The sequence below is a fragment of the Gobio gobio genome (genome assembly GCF_949357685.1).
Source record: "Gobio gobio genome assembly, chromosome: 2".
Taxonomy (NCBI): Eukaryota; Metazoa; Chordata; class Actinopteri; order Cypriniformes; family Gobionidae; genus Gobio; species Gobio gobio.
In genome coordinates, this window is record NC_137098.1 from 53978631 (window position 1) to 53992877 (window position 14247).

Sequence of the window (14247 nt, forward strand, 5' to 3'; positions counted from 1 at the left end):
CAAGTAGAGCTTGCAGTTATTGTAAAGGGCGTGACTTTTCCCGAACACGCGCTAAGCTTTGCCAATCACAACACACTGGGCCAGCTAACCAATCACAGCACTTTTTGTACTTCGGAAGGAGGGGCTTCATCAAAACAGGAACTAAACGACACGTTCTAGCCAGACTGGGGGGTTGTGGGTAGAAGGGATTCAGCAACCGCCATAAGTGAGGCAAAATCTCATGATAAAATAACAATAAATACATTTGCTACTTACCAGATTGTGTTTTATTAACGTCTACACCTACCCCAACCCTAAACCTACCCTTACAATAATTTACAAATTTAGTAATTAAATGACGCAATATTGATGTGCGCATGTCCAGTGGCCGTAGCTGTATCACTTCAAGTGTTTACCAGACTGGGGAGAGAGGTAATAATGTAAAATATGCAACAACAAAATTTTTTTTTTTGAACAATCAAGCATGGAAGCATATTCTAGTTAGCCTGGCTCCACCCTCCTACGTACTTCTGCTCAATTTTCATTTTCCTTCAGTACTCCGTCTGGGATTGCGGTATATTCTCTGGTTTTGTCCGATAAAAATTATGCTGGTCAGCGAACAGAGGGAGTGGCTGAGAACGATGACGTTGATGTTGTGTGCTAGTTTGAGATGACAAACATTAGCAATTGGTTATGGCAGATCCAATAGTTTTAAACCTCAACAGAGTACCCGCCTTCAAGAAAGTAAACGCTTGTCAATGGAGAGTGGCCAGACTCTCTGTATAAATGAAATGTTATATTCTATATAGGCTATATTCTAGTATACTCCAAAAACAAAATCAAGACATTGTTAAAGGGCATAATAGGACCGCTTTAAAATAAGAAATAATGTGAGATTATATAGGAGCAAATGTAACATGTCGCAATTACAAAAAATGTAATTGACTAAGTCAAAAATATTGGTCTTACAATATAAGATAAAGAGCTGTAATTGTGCGATATAAAGTCACAATTACCTTTTTATTTATTTTATTCAGATGCAGAAACAGGATGCCTTACATTACTCATCTCAAAGCATAGCACAGTAATGTGCTTAAGTTTAATACTTACAACTTCATAACGGTTTGTTTTTGTTCAAATGTAAAATTAATGTAATGTAAAATCATCCTCGAAATCATCTGTGAATTTCCAAAAAATAAAAAAATTAAAAGGGGGAGGGGGGGCAGATCATTTTTTACATTGTTGCTACTTCAAGAAGCACATGTGTTCTTTTTCAAAAGAAAGGGCTACAAAATAATATTTATTAAAATGGTGGCCTTCAAAAGGTGTGAGAAAGTCAGCATTCAGAAGCAGTATCAAACAAGACTCGCCCCACAATCCTGTGGTGTTTTAAGAGACCCTCAGCAATTTCCTTGAAAATACCACATTTAACATGAACCAGTGTGGGTCTGTTTCTACAGCCACCAGAGCAATTTGGGATTTTAGGGAATAAAAATGCTCATATTTCTGGAATTCTGAATGTCCTGGAGTCCTTGATTATGTAAGATAAACCATAAAAAAAAAATTGAGGCCACAAGCGATTCTTTACATAGCTGAAGCATAAACACATACTCGTTGACCTCCAGATGAATGCAGTCTCCATGGAATGCATCATTCAGATTTATTCAAATGGACAAAAGTTAATTTGACAATATGATATAAACACAGTCACAAACAAATACTGCAATACATTTTTTGTTGTGCAAAATAAATACATATTAAAGTTAACATATCATCAATAAAAAGACAAATATATCATCTCTAAAGGAATGCTTTGGAATAAATTATGCATATTTCCTTTCAAACAATTTGGTAATAACCGTATCGCCGCCTTAGCGAGAAAATTCACAGGTTTCTTCGGATCTACATCGTAAACATGCTTACTGACACCTGTAAAAGCAGTTTACTCAGGTTTAGCATTTGTCCTCGGTCCTAAACTGGCTATTTGCATAGAAAAAGGCAGGCACATTCTCAAGTAGACGCTAAACAGCTGTTTACTTGATGCTTGTTTGGTTAGTTGAAGCCCATGTTCTGTAGATAAGAACATAGGAGGTCTGTGGCGTGTCCTGTTTTACATTATAACATTTCATTTGGACCCGGTCCTGGCCCGGGTCCATCTGCACCAATCGAGTGTTGGGTTACAGCGCAAAGAGGCTCAGCACCCACCCGGATTGCAGGAATGAGTTGAAGTCCTTCGTGCCAAGTCTCTCCAATAACCCCTCGTGTGACACAGAGGGGACCTTTGTGAAACAATCCTTGCACTGACCAGTGAACACTGTTTAATTAACCTTTTCTCCTCTCCCTCCTCCCATATTCCCATGTTTTCCTAGGAGGGCAAAAGAGAAAGGCATAATCTCTCCTTCCTACACCCCTACGGCCCCCCACACAAATACACACACCTTTTCTTTCAGTAATGAGAGCGCAAGAATTTCTTTTTCCCTCCCATTCTATTATAACATTGCAGAATCGGCCGTTGTTTAAAGACTGGACCGGAAATTGTCTTTCTAAGAGTGGAAGGCAGTCGGGGCTGCGTGACGGTGCTTGAGGGAAGCGGTCGGGGGACATCCTGGCGACCCGGAGCCCAGACGAGCAGGAGCGAATGGGAACAATAGCCCTCCACGACCTCCCCGCCCTGAATCCAACTCCCGGGAATTACGGCGAGCAGGGAAAGAGCGTTTAAAACAGGCATGAAAAGAGTCGAATGCCTTTTTTAATAGGCCATAAACAACCCAAATGCCAATGCATTGAACTGGAGGGTGGAGATTTTAAAATATACCAAGACGAAAAGTCGAGCGAGTATGCCAAGGAAGAGGACTACAGCCCTTTCGTTACTGGGCGGATCTCGTTATGATCAGATCCTCTCAGCCAAACAAGGGAGGTGCCGGGAGATGCTTCGCTGAGGTTGTCTGAGGACGACAGCGTGGTTACATGGGAAAGACAGTGAGGGTGATGGACGGAGGAGTGGATTCACATCTCCAAAGACTGTATGGAAGGGTCCAGGTGCTCAATATGAGCATAAAGATGTTGGGGGAATGTAGAGTCCCGAAGGTAATGACATGAGAGAATGCCGCAACACACCCAGTGAGTGAACCGGGCCAACAGTCAATCAGATGGTGCACAATATCCAGAATGAACAATCCGAGATTGAGAGTGCCTCCTGGTGGTGCCAAGCGGGAATTGCAGCTTGGTTCATTTGGGAAGCTAAGTGGAAATTGGTTGTTTGGCAGCTACTACAAACTTTTTTGGTAAACTTAAGCCAATTGTAAGGCTAAATAGCTTGTTGGGAGCAAGAGTGACTGAAAGGGAGAATAAGGGCACTTCAACCAAATGTTAAGTATTGAAGGCATAGTTGACTCAAAAATGAGAACTCAATTTACTCACCCTCGTGTTGTTCCAAATCTGTACAAATTACTTTCTTCAGTGGGACATATTTTGAAGAATGTTTGAAGAGTTTGTGTTGCCATCGATTGTATGGACAAAAGAATTCTCAAAATGTCTTCCGATGTCATACAGGTTTAGAATGTCACAAGGTTGAGTAAATGACAGAATTTTTTTTTTTTTTTTTTTTTGGGTGAACCATCCCTTTAGACACCTTCTGTCATAAAACCAACACTAGCTTCTCACCAGTTAAAGTTGAACGTACATTTAAACTCTGAAGGTTTTGAAGATCACTTGCCAAACTTTTAGAGTGACTAATGGAGGAACAGCACTACTGTGGGCATTTTGTTAGTATGTATAAGTGAAAAATAATAAGTGGGTCTGTGTGCCTTTTCAACATGATACACCAAATCTCGCTGTATTTCTACAAAAGACAGCACATCTTCCCACAGGGATCGTTCGACGGACGCAGGTTCAGACAAGACAACCTCAGCGCACGTTTCCCAGATCATTTCAGGAATGTTCTCACCCTTCTGAAGTTCCTTTCGAGGTCAGACGTCACTCCAGGGAATGAAAATTGAAAAAAAATTGCTTAAACTACTTAGTTTGCTGGTCTTGGCTGGTTATGGTCTCGACTAGTTGGTCTGGTAAATGTAAAAAAAAAAACAAAGCCAGCAACTCAGACCAGCAACCATCCTAAGCTAGTTTAAGCTGCTTTTTAGTAGAGTAGAGTAGAGTAGAGTAGAGTAAAGCACCATAAATTAATTAAAAGCTTGAAAAAAAGTCACCCCAAATTTGAAAAGACATGTTGGCAGGAAAAGTATTTGGTCCACATACAGTCCTGATGGCAACAATAGAGATCAGGGCTGGAATGAGGTTCACAGGTGTGAGAGAACAGCATTTGTCACATTAATGTCTCTGTAGCCTCCGGACAGGCTACACAGCTACTGTCTGAACATGTCCAGTTCTAGAGCAGCAAAAAGCTGCCTTAGGCCACTCTCACACCACTCTATAATAGCAGTACCTCAGTGATACACACACACACACACAGTCCTACTACCACCACCACCACCATCATTATCATCATCCTCACAGGATGATTCAGCCCTCAGTGTGCATGTGTGTGTGTGCAGGAGTGTGTCCTCTCCGTCCGGCACTGAGAGTCTTCAGTTGAAAAGGATAGAATCCGGGTCTCTGTTGGTCATCTGCGCCATGTGTTTAAGAACATCTTTTTTAGTAATGATTCCCAGCAAACGCCTAAAAGGGAGACAGAAAATAGAGTCAGAAAAAAAGGGTTCTTGTTTTTAGTTAATACAAAAATCACTGATCTGTCAAGTCAGAAAATTATTGAACAGATGGTCCCAGTTAGCATATGCATGAGAGAGACTGTGTTTGCATAAAGTTTCAAGGCCGTGTGTGTTTCCAGTCTTCTCTCTTTTTACATGATGTAATTTCCTTTTATTGTGCTAGATAGACTTGAAGGGTGGATCACAGGGACTGAGAAAGACCAACAGCCACGTTGATCTACTCGACATCGGGAGCTGATTAACACACACACACACACACTTTAAAAGGCAAAACAACTGCAACAAGAATCAGCTTCAGCTGTTTTGAACAAATATGGCATGGAGTGCCTTTATAAAACGGGACCTTTGTGGAAACAAAAAGAACAGACACTCAATATGGCAATCAGTGCTACACTGGATATTTGGATATTTCTTGGTTCAATTTAATTGTATGGTGCCATTCACAATGAATATTGTTTCAAAGTAGTTAGTAAGCACGGCAATGGCGAAAGTGGTGAGGAAAAACTCCCCAAGATATTTATGTAGAAGTGGATGCAAAAGAAATCTTGGGAAGAACAAAGACTCAGCTGGGGAAGCCCTCCTGCTTGGTTTGGCGTATATTTAAACAAAGTGTATTTTAATAAACAGAGTCTAAATTGCAATGTGGAGACAACAGATCTGTTCTTAAACCTAGAGAGCCAACTTTTGAGACTGCAAAACACAGCAAGGCAACATTCAAACGGAGACAGAACCTAATGAATGACTGATTTAAAATGCTCAACATAGGCAGCAACACTTCACTCTACTGGAATCAATAGTGAGTCAGTCAACTCTCCCATATTTGTATGCAGGCCCGGTTCTACGGGGGTGCTAAGCACCCTTAAACGCAAGCAAAAGCACCCTCAGTTGATACTGTAATAATATTGGCGAAACAGATTTGGCAGATTCAAATGCATCTATTTACAGCGAGTTTTTGCAGCAGTGAGTAATGTAGCCAATCACAGATGGGCCTATATAATGCAATGAGCTCGTAATCACGATTTCAGGAGTCGGAAACTCAGAATGATCTAATTTCCAATAGTACGCGAAGGCGGCATTAATGCAGGCTCACGAAACCTCTCAAAACAAAGTCAAGACACGATACAAGTAAGATATTTATTGTTGACGACTTCATTTTTATAACGGAACTTTGTGAGACTAACTAACAAAACAACAGCATTTTAGTGATCGTAGCGATCTTGGCTTAATCTTGGCCCACTTTCGAGGCTACAGTCATTCATCGAATAAAACTATTATTGCTAAGAGGACCGATGGCCAAATGCATGCAGCAAAGTTTCGTAAGTGACATCTAAATATAAATGCCGCTTTGCACGAGACAGAAATATCCTCCTGAGACCCAGAATAGAGGTGTTGCCTCTGTAGAGGACATTAGTGAATTTCTCTGACAACAAACACAGTTTTAAGTCTGGATATTCTTATGAAATACAAGACATTCTTATGAAAGTATTATTACACGTCTTTACATTTACATATTGTCCCAAAACCTTTTAATATGCAAATTAGAGACAGCGTATAGATTGCCTAGAATGGGAATGGCATTTACGGCCATGTTTACACACATATTGCATAAAGTAAAATGGTATATCCAATTATTCTGTATCTTTCATAACATTGAGAATCATCTTTATACAATGTTTGGATAAAAAAATCCATTGTTTGTCTGTTCATGACTTTTAATTTTCTCAATAAAGGGGTTCTGGTGTCCTCTACAGAGCAGAGGATATAGCAAATAACATAGGAATTTAAAAAATATATATATATCAATTTGTTTTTTTATGCTCCAAACAATAATGACCGGGAAAAAACTAAACTAAATTCACAAAACCTTTTTTTCTGGTTCTCAGGAAGATATGTTACAATACTAGTAACACATTAAAACAATGTAAAGGCAGACTAATAGATTAATAGACAATTTGTATCAAAATATTTTTGAAATTCCAATTATTGGTAAATGACTTGTAAATAAATATTCATACATTTCTTACTGGAAACTGCTGTGGTGGAGCCGTTGCTTAGCCTATCTGCACTTTACTAGAGCGCCCTCAGTCATTTCAGAAGCACCCTCAGTGATTTGATTCTGGAACCGGGCCTGTTTGTATGACATTTGTATGTAGCTAAGATTACCTATTTAAGCTAACCTAACCTAACCCATTTCCCACAATAAAAACACCTTCAGTAGCAGTTCTCACATCTTTTGACTCCACGGTCGTTCACTGTCAGAGAAAAAGGCCCTGCTGTTCAAAGGCCCACCACGATATTTATGCTGTAATAAAATCTGCTCAAGATTTTACAAATTTCCATGACTTTACCAAGTCTAGAAATCACAATTCATTCATATATCCAGGTTTTCCAAAACCATGGGGACTCTATTAAATAAAAATGACAGTTGTTGTTGAGAACAAATTAAAATAAGAAATACCATGTCAGCTTACATGTTGATTTTAAAGCTTGTTTTGTCTTATTTTAAATCATTTGAAGTCATCTTGAGGCCCCCTGCTAGTGAGCTGAGGCCCTCTAGTGGGCCGCAGCCCATTGGTTAAGAATCACGGACCTATATAGCACACAAATATACAGTAAAACTGTCCATTTATACTTTAATTGAATTACTGAAAACTATAATCTAATCAATTAAAGTATATTTTTACTCAACTCTTGTCCAGCATTTTTATAGAATTTTATATCTTAGCTCTTCGTAAGGCATTCGAGGGTCGCCTTATCTGATTGTGATGCTGTATCAAAGTTTGGCCAAATGGTAAATTAATCTTAGAAAGTCGCATAGTGTTTCTGCCACAGATGTTGATTTTAATGCTAGGTAGCTCAAGCTCACTAGATTTTGAAACAGAACTACGTTTGGCTTTAAGGGCGAGATTAAAATCTTTAAATGGCAAGATGGTGGACTTAAACCACTGAACTGATATGCAGAAGGTTGCTGGTTCAATCCCAGCAGTCGCCACCACTAGTGTGTCCTTGAGCAAGGCACTTTACTCCATGTTTCTCCAGGGGGATTGTCCCTGTAATAAGTGTTGCTTTGGATAAAAGCGTCTGCCAAATGCATAAATGAGACATAAACGCTAAAATACTGTTTATTTCTCCTTGGTCCAGTTGAACCTAGCTTGAGATGCCACAAAAAAACAAAACAAAAATAGCCTCATTCTGCTTCTCACGGGAGAAAACAAATATCTGATACACGCGCATCTCATCCACTTCTTTAAACAGACCACACAGCTGTACATATCACCCATTTCCCCAGACTCACCCGTTCTGAGTGACGAGGCACTGCCGTAGGCCGAGCTTGCGGAAGATGTCCACCACGATTTCCATGGGTGTGTGCACAGTGACCGTGAAGGGGCTGAGGTCCAAGATGCTGTGCAGTTTGACTGCAGGAGGAGTATTGGGCGACACGGGCGCATCACATTCAGTGAACAGGACGATGGACACGCTGACCACGCCCTCCTGATGCCGCCGTGCATTTTCTGAGATGATTGAGTGAAAGTTGTGAAGGAAAAAGTCAAAAACAGGTAAATTAGCAGGATAAACGCATCAGTTACAACAAGGGTTAATTAGAAAAATGTCTGTTGCAGCCCACGGACCATCATATTGCACATAAGAACTGGCTGAAATCACTGCTTCCAAACTAATTGGCTGGCTGCTCTAAAATGTCTTTGAATAAGGGAACACAGGTTTTTAATCAGTCAGGCAGGAAACAAAGTTGCGCTTACAAGGCGCCAGGCTGACAAAACCTTTGTGCTATCAACTCTTTGAAAGATATTCAACAGTTGGGTTTGAGACATTTAGTAGCAAGAAAATTAGATATCCTCAGGCACAACTTGATCTCCCAAAATGTCAGACAAATACATACAAACTTTCAGACTATGGCTGGCTGCCTCACTCAGTTGGCTGGTTTGCGAGACTCCTAACAATCAAACGGATGTCATATCTGCTTATACTACCATCCAAATGTTTGGGGTCAATTTTGTTATATTTTTTAAAAGTTTCTCTATATGCTCAGAAAGGCTGCATTTGTTGGATTTAAAAAATACAGTAAAACAGTAATTCAATATTATTAAAATATAATAACTGTTTTCTATTTTAAAACAATTTATTCCAATGTCAAAGCTGAATTTTCAGCATCATTACTCCAGTCTACAGTGTCACATGATCCTTCAGAAATCATTCTAAAGCCCTTTTCGGACGGTAATTGTTTCTCATTGTGGACGTCCATAAAAAAACATTTGCATGCCACCTCAGTGATAAAACTTGTGTATTAGGATGGTGATTTATTCACAAGTTTTGTGATCCTGTGCATCTGGGAACGCGCTGCTCACGTGGTCAATAACATGATTGTATGCTGTAAATAAAATGTCATATGCTTGGAATAACAAGAATAAATTCATATTTAATTTAATAATAGGAAAATACTATTCTGATTATCATTTAAATATTTTGTTTAAAAAATAAGAAAATAGATGTATTATAGTTAAAACGCTTTTCTGTCTTGTATTTTATCTCAAAATGATGTGTCATTTTAAAAATGTGGAAATTAGAGTCTAATACAGCCTCTCATTTACATGAGGATGAGGTAAATATAATGCTGCTTGGTTATTTTTAAGTATTGCTTCCATAATAACGGCCCATTTTAAATGTTTACATGCTTTTCTTCTTTTTCCCTTTTGAGAGGTAATAAAAGATCATTTTTGTAAATACTTAGCAGCATTTTGGTAATAAAAGTGTAGGCTAGATCTTTAAAATGCATCCATATTACAGCGAAGCGCAACCGTACGGTGCTCTGCAGTGGTCAAAAAGGATATAAACATTGAATTTTGAAGCTTTTTGAAAATTGATGTGGATTCGGATGGCAATTAAATTATAACACAACCTTGGTGTTTGACAAAAAACAGTAGGTAATTCGGCAAAGGATTTTTACGTGGGTGGTGGAAGAAAAACACTGACATTCTGGATTCAGACGGCAGTAAAATCACTGACAAGACCCTGTCAAATGAAAATACTTTAAGACCCCACGAGAATCAATTGCCGTCCGAATAGGGCTTAATATGCTGATTTGTTGCTCAAGAAACATTATTATCAATGTTGAAAACAGTTTTTGTAACAATCTTTACTGTTACTTTTGACCAATTTAATGCATCCTTGTTGAACAACAATATTGTAAACAAAAAAACGCTTACGAACCGCTAACTTTTGAATGGTAGTGTGTATATATATATATATATATATATATATATATATATATATATATATATATATATATATATATATATATATATATATATATATATATATATATATATTCTCCTTTTCTTGACTAAGAAAACCCTGTAAATAGCGTAAATATGTGGAACACTGAAAACAAATCCTCACCTAAAGATATGACCAGATCCCTCCTCAACACAAAGCCCACCAATCTTTGAGACTGATGCGAGATCACCACAGGAAAGCCACTGTAGGTGGTGTCTGAGATGAGTCTCTCCACCTCCTCTACAGTCATTTCGTTCTGCGTCAGCACAGACAGCGGTGGGCCACCCCGCCGTGGCCGCATCACATCTGTGGCAAGAGTCTTGTGGCGGAATTCCTCTTTGGCTTCCAGGAAGGGGTAACCGTTGAGACGGATGTGGGCCTCGTAGATGCCCTCGCGACCCAGAGCGTCCGCGACCCATTTGCTGGTCATGGCAGCAGCCATAAGAGGCACAATGTACTCTAAACCTCCTGTCAGCTCAAACATAATGACCACCAGAGAGACTGTCATACGGGTCACACCACCTAGAGTGGGAAATAAAAGGGGGGGGGGGGGTCATAAATCTAATCTGACAATGCAGCAGGATTATAGCCGGATGAGGCGATTTAATAGTTTCTTATGCAAATGGTTACAAGATGGTGATTAACACAGATTTATACCACTAACCGTAAATATGAACAATGGTAATAGTGAAGCTTGCCTTAGCAAGCACCGATAATTAGGATGTATAAAGGAAATAGTTCATTAAAAGTGTGACAGAGTCAATGACTAGGCAAGGTCAAGCTATGTTTCTGAAAGCCAACATTAAATGCTTCTGCATGGAAGACTGCGCAAGGCAATTTGGTTGTAACTGCAAAGTGAAAAAATAAATCATCTGGAAAATGAATCGTCTAAAAATCACCCCTCACCCAGACAGGCTGCAGCGCCCACCATGGCATACAGGCCTGGCGTGATGCAATCCGCCCCAGGAGAGCACCAGCCTCTGAAAACATTCCAGTCATGGTGGTAGATGGCCAGCTGCTCCATTCCCACACCAAGAAGTCTGCCTGCTATAGCCCCCACCGCCATACTGGGGATGAACAGACCGGATGGCACCTAGAGAGAGAATAAAGAAATAGATAGAGATAGCAGAGCTTACTTGAGATGCAAGCACTAGCAGTGAATTGACAACTTCTCAAGAAGGTTTGAAGGTTTTATCGTGACTAGGGTTGGATCGATACCAAAATTTTGTTATGGTTAACTCGTTTGACACCAGCCTCTGGTAGTTCGGAATCGATGCCCTAGGTAGCAAATCGCCTCAGATGATGAATTTCTACAGGCTGTGAAACCAAGGAAAACTAAGTAATGTGTAATTGTTGCGTCCAAATTTATTTGGATGACATTTAAAATAAAATAAAAAGGAAATAAAATATTTTTTGGGACTTTTTTGGGGGTCTTATTAAAAAGCTGAAATTTCTGACATAATTACTATTATTCAACATATTATATCAATTATATGTTATATCAACAAATGCCTGCCAAACTAACATGTGGGAAACCATTTTTGTTGTCATGTAACAAGAAAAACAAAACTTTATGGTTTTCTATTATATGTAAATTTCCGAAATGACTAACTGTACCATGGTAAATTTGTGGTGCTTAAGAGTTTGGCTATTATTATATTGTATAGACGTATTCTAGTTAAAATGCTTTTCTGTCTTGTATTTTATCTCAAAATGATGTGTCATTTTAAAAATGTGGAAATTAGAGTCTAATACAGCCTCTTATTTACATGTGGATGAGGTAAATATAATGCTGCTTGGTTATTTTAAAGTATTGCTTCCGTAATAATGGCCCATTTCAAATGTTTACATGCTTTTCTTCTTTTTCCCTTTTGAGAGGTAATAAAAGATCATTTTTGTAAATACTTAGAAGCATTTTGGTAATAAAAGTGTAGGCTAGATCTTTAAAATGCATCCATATTACAGCGAAGCGCAACTGTATCGATTTGGCCCTCTAGCGGTTGAGGAATAAAACGGCAATTTACTCATGGAGGAACATTTCTGTAAAATTTTAACCCCTGTGCATCCTTAAGAATTCTTTGAACAATGTTTGCAACCAAACAGTTGATGGGCCCCATAGACTTGCATAGTATTTTTAAGTCAATGGGTCTGGTTACCAACAATCTTTAAAATATCTTCTATTGTGTTCAACAGAACAGAAGAGAGAGAAACTCATACAGGTTTGGAACAACTTGAGGGTAAGTAATGACAACATTTTTTTTTTTGAAATTTGGCAAACTATCCCTTTAAAAATGAGACCAAACTTAAGTCGGTGCTCCAAAGTTTCAAATTTCTATGACATTTTTTTGACACTGACATTTTTGTCTTCTAAGGACCTCAGAGTAACTTTTTTAAATTGAAGCACAAGGGTTAACCTAAAATCTTCTGTATAACTTGTTAAGTGGTTTACTCTCAGAACTTTACAGAGACTAAAGTTTGCATTGCAGTCAAAACACATCTAGGTCTGTTACCTTCATGCCAAACGTAGCCACAGTGATGAACATCTTAAAGACCAGTGCAATGGCTAGCAGCAACATAGCCGTATAGAGCCCTGGCCCCGCCGGACGATCCGCCAGAACATTAGTGATAGTCACATTAGCACTTCCTGTTCTGCTTCCACTGTAGTCACAGATTTTTGACGAGTCCAGAAGACTACAGTCGTTGAACAGCTCAGAGATCAGTTGGCTGCCACTCATCCGTGTGTACTCATTCGGGAACGCTAGCAACGCTGTGAGAAGGGTGACCAACAGAACCTCAAGGACAGGGTAGTGCCCAAGGCAGGTGTTCTTTCGGAGACGGCACCAGGCTATGTTAGCACGGATGAAGAAAGCCCCCCAAAGGCCGCCAAAGATGCCCAGAAATATGAAAGGTATGAGTTCTAGAAAATGCCAGGGAGTGTGGAACTCCACGTAGAAAAGGACCAGACGGCTGTTGCCGAAGGGATTAATGGAGCGAAGGGTGAATGCTGCAACCAGAGCAGCGAAGAACGAACGCCACAGAGTCTTCAGAGGGAAGTAGTAGCTGACCTAAAAAAGAAAATGTCAGATGTTAAAACAACATTTAGCAGATGTTTTCAACATTGATAATAATAGACTAGTTTGGAGAAGACACCACAGTTATGTCACTTGCAACTGCACGCACATTGTGGTGGCAGAAAACAGTGGTAACAAGTGGAGGAAAACTGGCAAAATCCAAGGACTAAGGGGAAAAAAATTGCATCTTGTGCCTTTGGATGTTAGAATCGGAATGCATAAAAAAAGATGGTCTTTTACAGAATACCATTGTTGAAGGCGCCCTTTGAAGCTAAACGCAGACGTTTATGGTTACAAGCCGTTAAACGGACAGACTGGACAGATGAAACCTCGTAAAGGCTGAATTTGATGTACATAATAAGTCTGCATAATATTCACATACGCACAGTTTATTGGGGACATAATGTATTAGCCTTACAGTTACAGCATGAAATAATATTTAGACCTATAACATTCTCTCACAATTCTGATTATTTTTTCTTGCAATTTCTGATTTTCCTTCTAACAATAATCTGTTTTTTCCTTAGAATTGTGCGTTTATATCTCACAGATCAGATTTTTCTTAGAATTCTGAGAATTGTGAGAAAAAAAAGTTAGAATTGTGAGATATAAACTACCAAAATGACCTTTTTTTAACCTATTATTCTTTTATATTTAACTATCATTTTCAGCCACCAGGTAGGCTCTGCCCACAAAACATTGTCGCTGTTTGCAAAAACCCAAATGGTCTATAAGAAATGCTTCTTGAGCATCACATGACACTGAAGACTGGAGCAATTGCTGCTGAAAATTCAGCTCTGCCATTAGAGGGATTATATTTCAAAATGGATTGAAATAGAAAACTTATGTTAAATTGTAATAATACTTAATGTTTTGCTGTATTTTGATCAAATAAATGCAGCCTTGGTATATATAAGAGACTTCTTTCAAAAACATTTAAAAATCTTACCAACCCTAAACGTTTGAATGGTAGCGTACATATATATATAGAGATTATATATATATATATATAATATATATATATAATTTATGTTTTCAATTAAAGTACATTTCTGTGAGAAATAAAGTAAAAATTTCAGGATATTTTAACCATATAAATAGCAGTGAAGTAGTTCTATTTTAAAATGTTATAAATATTATTAATTTCTAAAAATGTGTGGCCAAATAAAGTTATACCACAA

At 38.7% G+C, this 14247-nt stretch overlaps 1 protein-coding gene across 2 annotated transcripts in view; it reads right to left on the reverse strand.

Annotated features, from left to right (window-relative positions):
* Positions 1-1595: 1595 nt before the first annotated feature.
* Positions 1596-14247, reverse strand: part of clcn5b (chloride channel, voltage-sensitive 5b) — a 32970-nt gene continuing 20318 nt past the window's right edge. Inside the window, exons 9-13 of one of the 2 annotated variants that reach the window (XM_079805269.1) lie at positions 12506-13060; positions 10902-11088; positions 10119-10517; positions 7999-8215; positions 1596-4653 (exon numbers count right to left, since the gene is read on the reverse strand). In XM_079805269.1, coding sequence (XP_079661395.1) covers positions 4563-4653; positions 7999-8215; positions 10119-10517; positions 10902-11088; positions 12506-13060 — 1449 coding nt within the window. In that variant the 3' untranslated portion in view covers positions 1596-4562. The remainder of the gene's footprint in view (positions 4654-7998; positions 8216-10118; positions 10518-10901; positions 11089-12505; positions 13061-14247) is intronic. The other variant, XM_079805270.1, reaches the window with a different exon arrangement.